General features: G+C 50.7%; 1 protein-coding gene across 1 annotated transcript; it reads left to right on the top strand.

The window, feature by feature from the left end:
- Nucleotides 1–8,109: 8,109 nt before the first annotated feature.
- LOC127546974 (synaptotagmin-4-like) lies at nt 8,110–12,720 on the top strand. The gene is made up of 4 exons (XM_051973844.1): nt 8,110–8,742; nt 9,946–10,114; nt 11,704–11,870; nt 12,526–12,720. Exons 1-4 carry the CDS (start codon nt 8,110–8,112, stop codon nt 12,718–12,720), a joined length of 1,164 nt encoding a protein of 387 aa, XP_051829804.1.
- The last annotated feature ends 1,351 nt before the right edge of the window (nt 12,721–14,071 follow it).

The raw sequence follows: 14,071 nt of genomic DNA, 5'->3' as shown, positions 1-14,071 counted from the left end.
AGAGGCCCCCCTTCCCCCAGCCGCCGGCCTCCTGAGCTCCTCCCTGCGCTTGGCAGCGGCAGCAATGAGCGCGTCCCTCACCTGGTGAGACTCGGCCGGACTGCGGCCCTGATCCTTGGGCTGGAGCCGGGAGGCGTCTCCCTGCCTTGGGCTGGGCCTCTGGCCGCCGGGGGGAAAGCACCGGGTTCTGTCTGGGGTTCTGGACCTGCTGGCCCAGGAGAGTGTGGGGGGGAGCTTCCCGGCCCGCCACAGGGCCTAGAGAGCTCGCCAGGGAGCTCCAGAGTCATCATCGCCAACCAAGCCCACCTTGGGTGTGAGAGGCCCAGGCGGGAAAAGTCTCCCAGGCGGTACAGCCGTCTCGGAGAGTCAGGAGGACGCCAGAGTTCTTTCCCACCGCAGCCTCTCACTTTTCCCTTCCTAGATCCAGGCGCTCAGGTCTGACGGGGGATGCAGTTGTCATAGGGGTTACACGGAGCCTTAGGGCTCAGGAGCTTCCTCTTGCCAGACTGAGGCAACTGGGGTGAAGTGACTTGCCCAGAGTCACACAGCCAGGACGGGTTAAGTGCCTGAGGTCGGATTTGAACTCGGTTCTTCCTGACTTCGGGATTGGTGCTCTATCCACTGCGCCACCTAGTGGCCCCCAGGCTTTTTTTTTTTTAAATAAAAGCTTTTATTTTTCAAAATAACTTGCGAAGATAGTTTCCAGCATTCCCCTTACAAGACCTTGTGTTTCAGTTTCTTCCCCCTGTCCCCTCTTCTCCTAGACAAGTAATCCAGTAAAGGTTAAACATGGGCCATTCCTCTAAATATACTTCCACATTTGTCATGTTGCACCAAAAAATCAGATCAAAAGGGAAAAAATTTGAGAAAGAAACCAAAAAACACAAACAACAAAGGAGAAAATCCGATGCTGTAATCCGCGTTCAGCCTCCAGTTTTCTCTGTGGGTGCAGACGGCACTTTCCGGCGCAGGTCTTTTGGAACTGGCCTTGAATCGCCTCTTGCCAGACCTGTAGCTTCATTTCCCTGTAAAATAGGGGAAATCATAGCTCCCAGGATGGTTGTGAGGCTCAGTGAGGTAACTTGGTAATTTATAAATGCTAGCTTTCACCGTTATTAGAAGGATCTGGAGCCAGGAAGCCCGGATTCCAGTCTTGATTTTAAAATTTACTAACCATGTGACCGCAAGACAGCTCAGTCATGATTTATCTCAGTTTCCTCATCCAGAAAGTGGAGCTACGTGATTTGCGCTACTCGCCTCTCAGTTTTGTCGTCTGAGAAAACAGCCTAAAAATGACATTTTTGTGATTAGGTTTTGTGATATATTTGTGAGTGGAATCACAGAGCGTATGGGAGAACTAAGTAAGTGTGGATCGTTATAATAAAAGTATTGGAATCTGTTGGTCTCCTAGTCAGACAAGCGGGTACCATTTGCTATGTGATGTGGGCCAGTTACCTCCATTTCCCCATCTCTAACATGAAAGGGTTGGGTCTCTTTCAGTTCCCTAGGGATGCTTCGGGGTGTCTTAGGAAACCAACACCTTATAGCCCGGGGACCTCACTGTCATGCCTTGAGGCTCAGAAACGTGTCCCAGAGCTCCCGTAGGAAGAGATTTTCTTCTCTGACCTTTTCATTTTCCCGGAAGGGAAGCTCACAAAATTAGCGGATATGGCTTGGAAGGCAAGACCCGAAATGTTCAGAGACCCTGAAGCCCAGAGATAAGAGACGGCTAAGAAGTCTCCGATCTGACTCGTGTGATCCCATCAGCCTTCCCAAGAAAAGAGCCGGTCCTTGGCTTCTTCAGGGGTTGCTTCAGGAACTGGGCTGACTAGTTGGCGTTGGCACCCATGAGGATCATTTCATCCAAGTAGGAAGTCTTCCTTCCTGGCCAATCCCATGTGTCGGGGACCACAGCAGGGGGCCGGCCCCGGGCTTTCTGGGCTCTTGTAACCCTTCCATGAGAGAAGGAGGGGAAGGGAGATGACCTGAATCCTTCCCTGGGTCATGTCACAGTCCAACGGGGAACTTGACACTCAAATGCATGGAAAAAGTTAAAGAAAAACAGGACAGATGACTGATGATGATGATGATGAGCAAGTGGGATATGTGTGGGGTTTCTCCACCTAAAGGGAAACTAAGATCTGGAATGGCTACAGATGCTCCCCGGAGGGTGGGGGGACTTGAGTCTGGCTTTGAAAGATGATTGGGATGGATGGTGAGGAAGGAAGGGAGAAGCATCCTGATACAGGGAAAAGAGCCCTGGTCTAAAGGACTGAAACCTGTTCTGTAATCCTTTCTAATTCCGGCCACTTTAGTCTCCGGGTTCCAGGTTCCTCATCTGGAACGGATCCGTCTCTAAGGTCTCACCCAGTTCTAACATTATCTGAAATCTCTGATCACGAAGGGTGAAAGCTGCAGCCCCTCTCCCTCTTTCTGCTGGAGGGAGAATCAGAGCTGGCCTCCCACCTCCCTGTCCCCCAGGGTCTCCCAAAAAGGGCTCAAGGGTGCTAGAGCCTGGAGAGCGGGTTTGCTCGAGCTTCTCCTTCAAACCTAGGGGAGTAAAAAGCCTCTCCTGGGCTTAGCCGGGTAGTAAGAGGCTGAGCTAAGATTTGAATCCAGATCATCCGAGTGGTGCTTTACCCGCTAGACTTGTCCTTGCACAATTTAGCCCCCAGGGGGGAAAAAAAGCCAAAAACCGAAGAGGGGGGGACTTTTCCGGGCGGCCCCGCCTCTAAGCAGCCTCCGCCCTGACCAGGCGTGGAATTGAGCAGCAGCGACCGTCTCTGCTCAGTCTCCAAATACACTTCACTGGCTTGTCTCAAGCTGGCGCCAGGGGCTCCTCCTGCCCGAGGCCACTGAGTCCCGGATCTCTGCGGCTGGCCGGGCGCTAGGAAGCACACGGTGCCCCGGCCGCCCCCCGGAAATCTTTCTCAGCGCCCGGGGCCTCGGCTAGTCCTTGGTCTGTCTCCTCTGGGAGACGTGTCCATGCCTGCGGTAGGGGGCTGGCCTCGGGGCCCCCAGGCTCTGGGCAGTCCCCTCCAAGAACAGGAAGCAGGTAATCCTTGGGACCGGGGGAGGGGGACGGTGGTCAGCACCCGGCCAGGGTGGACAGCGATTCCCTTGGGCTTAGAGCGGAGCAGAAACTCTGGAAGACTGAGGCCAGGATGGGGGTGGGCAGCTGCAGGGGGCGAGAGAGGGGCTTCTAATACCGATGGCTAGGGTTCCCAGGTTTCTTCCTAATAACTCACATTTTAAAAACGTTTATTCTGAACTTTAAAAATCAAACGAAATGAGCCTTTCTCTTTAGAATTTGGAGAATTGAGCCCCAATTGCCTTAGAAAAAAAAAAATTTGGAGAACCGCACATGAAAACGTAACTCTTTCTTATGCACGTTTTGCTTTTCTTTCTGAGTTCAACCAGTAGCTTTCAAAGATGCTTCTTTCTGTTCTTCGCAAAAACAAACCAAAACAAAAAACTTGCAATCACCTTCTCTTTCTTCATTTTCTTCTTTTAGCTACTCTAATCCCTTTCCCCTGGGGGAGGGAAGGAAAAAAAGGAAGAAGAAAAACAAAGTTTAGTGATAAATATTCATAATCAAGCAGCCAATCTAATCTATTGACTGTATCTGGAGCCATAGGCCTTAGTCGGCATCTGGAGTCCATCACCCAAAGGGGAGAATGGATAGATGCTCTTCAAGGTTACAAGTTGCCTTCCTTGTGCCGTAGAGAGGGCAAGTGTTAATGTATTTTACATCAGTGGAAGCAGAGGCTCATAAAGATCTCATTGTTTGTTCATAGGTTCAAAGCTAGGAAGTGTCAGAGTCGAGATTCGAATCCAGCTCCCTTCTGACTTAAGCCCATGCTGTTTTCTATCTCCCCTTCCTGTTCCTTCCAATAGTGAAGAAATCTGACGCGTGCAAACATCTTTATCTACACAGACATGTTTACATAGATACCAAGACTCCCCAGAGCCATCAGACAGGTTTTATTTCCAGGTTAGTTTCCGTTCTACCCGGAGAGTCCCCTCTCACTGAGGGGATAGACAGCATTTTGATGGTGCTTTTGAAAGTGTCTTAACCACACTTTCTCATGTGATTCTTATGACAACTCCATGAAGTAAATAGTCTTGAATTATCCCCATTTTAGAGATGAGAAAGCTGAGAGAGTTTGGAAGTGATTTACTCAAGATCACAAAGTGCTCAAGAACTTCCCTTTGCACCTCGGTTTTTTTTTGCCTGCAGAGTGGGGGACAATTCCTTCTCTTGCTATTTTCTATGCAGAGCAAGTGACGATTGCCGGGAAAGGGAGGGAATAGGCAATAGGACCTGTTAGGAGACCCCATGAAAATGGGGTTCCTGGTTTCTTTCTGTTCAATCCTTGAAGGGACAGGTCTATAAGTCAAACTCCAAAAGGCAAGCATCTTCCCAGAAAGGCCTTTTCTCTAGTCCCTTGCTTTCCTTGCACTTTAATCTGAAAGAGAACCCCTCCCCCATTTCTAGGACATCTACCCTAGCCCTTCCACCCTTTTGGTCACCACTATCTCTTCTCCTTCAGGTCCGGACTTTTACTGTTCTGTTTGTACTTCTTTCTGCTGGAAGATTTGGAATCTTATTTCTAAATAGTCTAAATAGAAATATTTAGACAAGTCCTCACCTATACTTGCTCACAGACCTCTCACTGGTTAACAAATCCCTCAGTCTTCAGTTAACTATCGGGAAGCAGGTGAGAGAGGTTGAAGAAAACTACAAATGCTAGGAGTATTTATGGGAAACTTTGTCCTACTGACAGTGCTCCTGATCCGGCTCTTGGGGCTAAGACTTTGGTTTCTGGGGCCTCGGCAGAGCTTGCCGGGGTCCCTTCCTTTTAGCGGGCTCCTCACTCTCCCATCCTGTGCCGGGGGTGCTGGCAGTGGGTGTGTGAGCAGGAATTAAGGTAAAAATTCGGACACAATGACCTTCAGCCTTCCTTTTACCCAGCCTCCCCACTCCCTGTGGCAGACAAGATTACATGGCACTTGCTAAAAGCCAAATGCAAATCACATTCAAACCACACATAAATACCTGGCCAGCCCAGGCTCCTTCCCCTACCCTAAGGTCTGCCTCTGGACTCCTTCACCCCTTGCTAAGGGCTCGGTCTCTTCCCCCCTCTGGCTTCAGTTCTCCCCACCTCCACCTCCCACACTCGGCCAAGACAAGGTCCCTACTGTTCATTCCAGGTGTCAGGCCTGGCTCAGTCTCCTAAGCAGGAGGTAAGAACAGCCTTGAACAGGTAAAAGCTGCCGAAACTCCAACTATCCCGGTTTTCTCTAGGCCCGTGGCCAGCCCTCTCCGGCCTTGGGACCTGGGGAAGCCCTGGGACGAGGATGCCTCAGGTAGTTCTGCCCATCCCCCAGCATGGATGGGCAAGGTGCTGGGGAGAGTACAGGAAGCTAGGAATCACTGAATTACTTTGGTTCGAGCTGGGAGGAGCTGAGAGCCCAACCCCTTCATTTTTTTTTCATTAAAAAGTTTTTATCAATTTTATTTTTTTAACTTCACAATCTTAAAGCAACAACCCAAATCCCTCCCTATAACGATCCTTCAGAACCAAGAATTACAGGTAAACAAAACAAATAGAAACACAGACGGTGTCTGATGGCCTGTTTCCTCTGCACCTGTAGCCCACCACCTCTACTAGTGCAGGAAAGCAAGCCAAGGTCAGGTTAACGAGAGAACACGGGGGCAACCTGGGGGAAAATCTCGGTGGTGCAGTGATTAGGGTGCTGACCCTGGAACTAGGAAGTCCTGAGTTCGAATAGTTATGTGACTCTGTTCTAGTCACTTAATTTTTGTTGACCTCAGTTTCCTCCTCTGTAAAATGGGGACAGTAATAGCACCTAGCTCCCAGAGTTGTCATGGAGGATTAAATTAATATTTTAAATGAATATATACATATTAGCCATTATTATTAAAAGGATAGGGGAATAGCAAAGAGCATCATAGTACATGGACCTAGGAGAGAATTGACACATATCTGGTCCAGGAGCCAGCAAACAATGATTTAAGATCCACCTCTAACAGTCTCTTTTTTGTATGAATTAAGGATGGTTTCCACATTTTAAAATACAATTGGATGTTATTTATTGGTCTAGATCCTAGTCTTATTTTTTGGAGAAACCGAGGACCACAGAGGGAAAATGACTAGAGAACGGTAGCAGAGCTAGGAAGATTCAAGTTCAAATGATGTCTCAGATACTTACAAGCCGTATGACTCTGGGCAAGTTATCTGCCTACCTCAGTTTCCTCATCTGTAAAATGGGCATAATAATAGTATCTACTTCACAGGATTGTTGTGAAAACAGATTGAGAAAATATTTCTCCTCAAAGCACTATATAAATGGTAACTCTTCTTCAACATCATTATCATTATTATTACCAAATGCAGTCTATGAAGTTAACAAGAGCAGAAGACTCCAAATTGGGACCAATTTCAGAGTCGGGGCCACTAAGATTCCTCTTTGAGCTAGTTCCATTCTCATTGACTACCTACCTGCCTGCCAGCAGCCCTCACCGGGCTCCTTCCTAATTATCTTTGTGGAAGCCTGGCTCTGCTACCCTGTCCCAACTTCCAGGGAAGAACCCATAATGATCCCTGCAGCCCAATGGTTGTCAAAGGGCAGGGACTGTCTACCAGAAATCAAAGGAAGCTAATGTTTGCATTCACAAGGGTCTCCCTATTGTACCCCCAAACCTCATGGCGGAGAATAATTTATTTTGCCCGTGAGCAAAAACATTCTGAGAACCACTGCTGATGTCCAGACTATTCTTCTGGCTTGAATCCAAACCCAAGGTTGGGAAGAGGAAGTCTGCCCTGAATGGATGAAATGGGGGGGCTCGGGATGGGGAAAGGACAGGACACTTCTCCCCTTCCCTGCTTCGGGAGATGGCCACACAATAGAAAGGACACTGGCTCTCAAGTCAAAGGTCCTGGGACTATATCCTTCCATTTCCTCATCTGTAAAATAGGAAGAAATCGCACTTGAGGAGCTCAAAGGTTCCTTCTGGCTTTAAATCTACACTCCTGCTGGGTCCTACTGTTCTTTACCCTGTCCCTGTCCAGTTTGGGGAGAGAACTGTAAACAGACATTTCTGAAACAAGAGAAGAGGAGGAAGTTGGGGGAGATCCAACGGTTTGAGAGAAGGAAGCTTCCTGATGTGGCTAGTGTGGAAAGAATGTTGACTGGGAGCCATCACCGGGCTTGAGTTGTCGTTCCTTCTGTCACCTACCACAGGCAGCCATGTTCCTCAGTCTTCTCATCCACAAAATGAGCATAATAAACCCTACGTCCCTCCCCCACTACATGGGTGAGAATCCGGCGGAATAATGCAATCACTTTGGAGCATATTAAAAACTGTTCCGCCCACAGAGGCCTTATTACTCAGGGAGTTCTCCTTATTCACATAACTCAAAAATTATTTATCCAGCTGCTCGGTTCATTATATATTCCCCCTCCTCCCAGAATCTCCCCCTGGGGACGGCCCAGCCCGTCAAATCCAGAAGCGAGGATAGATTAGGAAAGAGACCCAGCTCCCCCCAAGCCTGCTGCTGCGGAGCAGGAAAAGTCCAGAGGCTGAGGGGCTGGGGTCCCAGGCGGGCGGTGCTCTGGGCTAAGGACTCGGCAATCCTGAGGTCATTTACAGAAAATACTCTGTAAACCTTAAATTGTTACGTTGTTATTGTTTTCATGTTAGAAGAGGAACCTAAAGGATGGAGTTTAGGAGAGTTTGCCCTTAGAAGAAAAAGGGGAGAGAAGAGAGACAGAGACAGAGAGATAGAGACAGAGAGAGATAGAAACAGAGAGACAAAAAGAGACAGAGACAGAGACAGAGAGAGACAGACGGACAGAGAGACACAGCAGGCGTGAGGAGGCAGGGAAGGAGAGACAGACGTCGGGGCAGGGCAGGGAAGCAGGATGGCGCCTTCCTCTCCTCTTCCCTGTCTCCTGTCTCTTCCAGCTCCTGCACAGATCTTCCTGGGAGCCGGCTGTGCCCTTCTCTTGTCCAGTTTTCTCCTGGGCTGCGGATTCTGCTGGCGCTGGAGACCATGGCGGGCCCCGCCGTCCCCTCCAGCCATGGAGACCGCAGCCCCGACGGCCCCCCTGGCCGCATCTGTCCGGTCTCGATACCAATCCCTCCAGGCTGGGGCGTCCCCTTCCCGGGGCCCCGGGGCCCCGCTGTCCCCCGCCCCCCTGCACCCCCCTGATTCCTCGTCCACATCCAAGAAGCGGCCGAGAAGGGCCCGAGGCAGGGCCAGCTCCCTGGCGTGGCTGGCGGCCCCCTCGGCCCCCCGCGGTCCCCTCCGGCCTCGCCTCCGCTTCTCCCTGGGGTACTCGCCGCTGCGGGAGGAGCTGACTCTGACGGGCCTCGGCGCGTGGGAGCTGCCCCGGGGCCCCCTGCCCGGCCGGGGCACGTACGTCAGGCTGCGCCTGGTCCCGGGCGGGGCCGGACGCCGGCAAACAGCCCCGCAGCCCCCCGGCCCCTCCGCCGCGTTCCCCGAGAGCTTCTGCTTCCGAGGCTGCTCCCCGCGGGCGCTGAGGGCACAGAGCCTGCGGATGGCCGTGTACAGCCGGGACTTCCCCGGGCTCGGAAGCAGCTTTGTGGGCGAGGTGGTCTTTCCCTGCGCCCGGGTGGTCTCAGATTCTGTCTCCGGCTGCCTGGTCAGCTACACCCGGGAGCTGTCCGCCAGCAAGAGCAAGCGGCCAAAGGTCAGGGGCCTCGGCCGGCCAGTAGCTTGGGGGTGTGGGGGGGGGCCAAGGTGGGGAGGGGGAGAAAGAACAGTGAGCCTGGGGCAGCTCGGGGCTATTTTGGAGTCACCCTCCGGCGCTAGGAATCCCTCCCCCACCCCACTCCTTAGAGATCTCCTCCTTGGCCTGGATTTGCTCCCTGCTACTGACCCTCCTCCATTCCCAGAACTCACCCCCTGTCCGATTTTCAAAGAAGTCTGCATTGACAGTACTTACTCTTCTCTCATCAACGAGACTCGCCTTCCTAGCGCTCACTGCCGCCCCTGACCTGCACCCCAATATCTCTGGTGCTCCTCCTTGCCCCTCCATCTCTAGCATTCAGACCCTCCTCCCTTCCCCACCCATCCCTCATCCTTTGGTTCATGATACTCTGCTCCCAGAATTCACCTCTCTCCTGTTACTTTAATAAAAGTTCTCCATCTTAGTACTCACCCCCATTCCTGATTGTCACCTTCCACATCTCTGGCTCTCAGTTCCTTGCCCCTCATCCTTGATACTCAAACTTACCCCCTTCTCCCATCACTGATATTTACTCCCCACCCATCACTCACATGCTCGTTTCTGATTCTCCACCTAGTATCTTACGTCCCTGGCCCTCACCCCCAGATGATGGATGATGAAAAAACTCCATCCTTAGCATCCATCCTTAGCCTTAGGAGTGACCCCTGCCTCCCCTCGGGAATCTTGAAAAATGTTTTCAGTCAAGTTCTAGAGAAGGTGCATTGGGCCCATCCCCAGAGGCAGCTCAGAGCTGCACTGCCCTCCCCCTTCATACGTGACTCACCTGTGATCACTCACCCTCTGCCCACTGACCACCTCCATCTCCCCCGCTCCCTGGACATGGCATTCTCCCACTGCTTCCTCACAACGCTTCCCACCGGAGAGGTTCCACCTCCCTGCTCCCAAAGGAAACAGGGTCTTATTGGGGGGGGGGAAATAAAGGGGAAGTGAAGGACTTTGGTAGGGTGGCCACCAGGCTATGGAATGAAGGGGCTGAGCAGTGAGAGGCAGTGAGGGGGTGTGGCCTCAGGACCGAGGGGAAAGAGTGAGACGTTCAGACCTGTAGTGAGATGGCTTAAAGCAGAGCCAAGGCTGGGCGTAAGTGGGACGGTCCTTAGTCCTATATGAATGTGACTCAAAATAGAAATTCTGTGCCTCTTACAGAGCCTGAGCTGCCAGAACCTGCTGGCCCCAGGCCCTCAGGCTCCCCGGATGGGCTCCCAAGGCCGGCTCTTCCTCCTTCTTCAGTTTCAAGCTGTTGCCGGCCGTATCAAGGTGCTGGTCCTCAGGGCAGAAAACTTGCACAGCTTGGGCCGGCTACCGGGACACCGGGGTATGGAAAAACTGGGAATGGGGGGGGGGGACCCACGATTGAGGGTGGTGAAGAGGGGGCTATAATTAACTGGCCTTGACCCCACCTCCATCCTGGCCCATGATATCAAAGGTTTGAAAAGGAATGAGCAGTAGCGGCTACTGTGGCTAGAAGCCATTTGTTCAGTCTAACAGATTATGTTTAAGCACCTACTGTATATTAAACATTCTTTATCAGTGATGGCTGAGCTAAATGTGTCCACAGAAACCATCTGACCTAACCTCAGGTAATCGAGGTCCAGAGAAATGACTTGCCCACTACCAGGAGAGGAACTCTTGGGTCCCAAGAGTTCTCCTTATACCGAGAAATCTTTTCTTTCTGGGCAATGGCCTTCCTTACTCAGAGGTCTCCAAGCTGGATTTAGGAGCCCTTCTTCATCTCTTCTATCTCTCTGCTATCCAGACTCCTATCAGTGGTTCTGTGGAAAGATATGATATGGTGATGGTGATGATGGTGATGGTGATGGTGATGGTGATGGTGATGGTGATGGTGATGGTGATGGTGATGGTGATGGTGATAGTGATGATGGTGATGGTGGTGATGGTGATGGTGATGGTGATAGTGATGATGGTGATGGTGGTGATGGTGATGGTGATGGTGATGGTGATGGTGATGATGGTGATGGTGATGGTGATAGTGATGATAGTGATGGTGGTGATGATGGTGATGATGGTGATGGTGATGATGGTGGTGGTAGTGATGGTGGTGGTGATGATGATTGTGATGGTGGCAGTGATGATGGTGGTGATGGTGGTGATGATTATTGTGATGGTGGCAGTGATGATAAGGAACTTGGTATGTGTCAGGCACCATGCCAAGTGCTTCACAAATATTATCTACTTTGATCAGGGTTCCTGGCATTGCCATTAACTTGCTGTGGGACATTAAGCAAATCAATCCCCTCTTTTCTGTGAATCTCATTTTTCTCATCTGAAAAAATGAGGAGATTGGACTGGGTCATGGGCTCTTGAGGGTCCCTGTTAGATTTTAGGAGGTCCATGATGTGGTGAAAGAATTACAACAATTTTCACGCACCTCTAACTGAAATTTGGGATTCCCTTCAATTACTTCAGAACAATTTCTGAGAAAGTTTCCATGGGTTTTACTAAACTGCCAAAGATGTTCTGGTACAAAACTAAGTAAAAAGCCCTCTTGGATCTCTAAATCATTTCTCAACTCTAAAACCTCTGATTGCCATGAAAAGCACCACCTCAAATTTCCCCTTTCTCGCAGTTTGTAGCTAATATTGAGGGGGTTTCTGACTGGGATTCTGAAGACCAAGCATTTAAAGGGGGACATATTTAAGGTTGCTGGTGTGGTCCTTCAGTTGAGAACTCACAAAACTACGGTGTAGATGACAGAGATTTGCTCTGTTAACCAACGAGGGGAATTAACAAGGAGGCTGATTTTGGTGCCCATGGAAAACCTTCCAACAGGTAGATTTGTTCAGCGATGGAGCATTTTGCCTCAGGAGGAAGTGAGTTTTTTTTGCCACTGAAGGTATTCACAAGGAAGACCATTTCATCTCTGTTTTCCATCCTTCTCCTCAGCGCATTCTGTGGTGATTGGCTTGTACCAGGCTGGCCAGCTGCTGGACTCCCGGGAGACTCGGGCGGTAGTGGGATGCAGCCCAGTGTGGAATGCCCCCTTCCTCTTCAGCCTCCCTCCCGGAGACCTTCAGGAGCAGAATCTCTTCCTGCAGTTTACTGTCAGGCAGGTAGGGCTAGGAGTGCAGTTTGGGTACATGGGGAGAGGCTACTCCAGCTTCAAGCCTAGACCTCTTATGGCTTATACTGTCCAGGGTTTGGGGTACTTCCTGAAGATGGGGGCTCCTGCTGCCCAGCTATTATTCCTTAGGAATCCAAACTCTCCAGGAAGGGATTTGTCCTTGGGTTCCATATTTTAGGCATTTACAATATTGTCCTGAGGAGTCCCTAGGCAGCCAAAGGGACCATAAAAAAGTCAGGAACTCTTGTCTGAGAGAGAGTAGGGCTAGTGGGAAAAGCCTCAGACTTAATGTTTTCTGATCCTCAAATCTAATATTGAACCATAGGATTTTGAGCAAACAGATTTAATTCTGGGAGTCGATGTCCTCACTAGTAAATGGGAGAATGATGTGCCTGGGGACGGGTAAGGATCCCATGGGAAGATGCTCTGGTAAAGTGCTGGGAATGATGGGAAACTCCTCTAGAATGCAGGGAGACGCTTGTGCCGGACCCCTGTGAGATGTTATTAAAGCTTCCTGCACATCTCTCCCTCTCCCAACCTTTCTCCCTTGGACACAAGAACAAGGTAGCTTGGATTCTTCATGCAAAGGGTGACTAGTAGCCAGAGCTGGTCTCCCTAATTCCACTTTCTGTACTCGTTCTCAGAGCCGCCTGCTAAGCCGAACTGTCACCCTGGGCTGGGTCCGAATCGGTCCGGAAGCCTCAGCGGCTGGCCGGGCCCACTGGCAGGACATGTGCCGGCGTAGCCTCCGGGAATCTTCCCAGTGGCACCCCCTCTGCCCGGGCAAGCCGGACCCTCCCGGGGCAGCAGCCTCGGGAACTGGGACAAGAAACAGCTGATGCTGAAGAAAGCCTTCGGGCAGAAGGGGCTGGCAGAAGTGTCCAGGGATAAAGGACAGATTAGGAAGGGCTCCTTTGAGCTTCTGATCGCGCCTCAATTGTTTCGCCTGTTTAATGGGATTATTATTTCCTTCCCTGCTTTGCCTATCTCACTGGAACTGAGGACGCAGGGGGAAAATGAATGTTGAGACACAGTCCTAGGCACATATAAACCCTTCAGAATTGACAGGCTATCATCTACTCTTTGGACCAGAGGGCTAAGAAGCTGGGCATTTCCCCTACTTTACTGATTGTGGGGAAAACTCTATGTAAATGATGAGATAGAACTTAACACCCTTATAAACCCCTCCTTCCACAAAACGCCCTTCTGGGTCCCTGTGCTTCTATCTCCTCCCCTTCCTTTGCCCTACTTCCATCTGGAGACCATCCTCTCCCTCATTTCTTACCAAGCCTTAACCCTTGGATGAGCATTGCCTCAAAGTGAGATCTGTTAAAGACCTGAGCTTCAAAAGCCCGAGCGTCCAGGACCGTCTCCAGCTGTCCCCATCTAGTCTGGCCACTGGACCCAGAGGATTCTGGAGGGGAGAGTGAGGCAGGTGACCCGGCCCAGCCCCTCTCACCTGGCAGCCCCTCCCTGCTGTCACGGTCCTCTTCTAGAAGGAAGGACAGACCACCAGAGTCTCCTCTGTGCGGCTTTGCACTTAGGTACAAAACAACTTAGGGTGTTTCGGCGTTAGACTGTAAGCTCCTTGAGGGCAGGGACCATGTTTCTGCCTTTCTTCTTACCCCCAGAATTTAGCATAGTGACTGGCACATTGTAAGTGGTTATTAAATGCTTGTTGACTGACTAAATAATTGTAAATCTAAAACCACTTCAAAAATCTTAAAATGTGAACTAGTCGATCCCTATTAACTTTCCATACCCCATGCAGACATTATCTTGTTTCCTTCTACCTTCACTTCTCCAGGTTAAACAGCCAGTCTCCTTCCTTCAGTGAATCCTCCATCCTCCTGACCTTCAGTACAATATTTGGAGGAATGGAAAAGGGAGCGGCTTCTCCCCATCACCCAAAGGGTACCATTAGGCTTTGTGGATAGGATGTGCCAACAGGCAGATTCGAACTCATCTCCTAGGAAAACTTCCTTACCCGCAGAGCGTTCCAAAGTGGAATGGGCTGCCTCCAGAGGAAAGGCCTTTCCCCATCACTGGGGATTTGCAGATAGACTGGCTCCTTGTCTAACCTGAGATGGCGTCAATCTGAGCTGGAAATAGATCCTTGCCAATCTGCAGATTGACTTAGTCAACCATAAATCAACGGTATCTCTGCTATATTGTTTTCCGATTTATTTT

Source organism: Antechinus flavipes, chromosome 2 (genome assembly GCF_016432865.1).
Source record: "Antechinus flavipes isolate AdamAnt ecotype Samford, QLD, Australia chromosome 2, AdamAnt_v2, whole genome shotgun sequence".
NCBI lineage: Eukaryota > Metazoa > Chordata > Mammalia > Dasyuromorphia > Dasyuridae > Antechinus > Antechinus flavipes.
Note: the sequence above shows the minus strand (reverse complement) of the source record. Positions and strands in the feature narration are given on the sequence as shown.

Bases quoted from the DNA above. Each gene is read 5' to 3' on its own strand.
- LOC127546974 (XM_051973844.1), top strand. From the start codon at position 8,110: ATGGAGACCGCAGCCCCGACGGCCCCCCTGGCCGCATCTGTCCGGTCT. The intron at 10,115-11,703 runs GTATGGAAAAAC...CCTTCTCCTCAG, and splicing joins CCGGCTACCGGGACACCGGG to CGCATTCTGTGGTGATTGGC. The intron at 11,871-12,525 runs GTAGGGCTAGGA...ACTCGTTCTCAG, and splicing joins TGCAGTTTACTGTCAGGCAG to AGCCGCCTGCTAAGCCGAAC.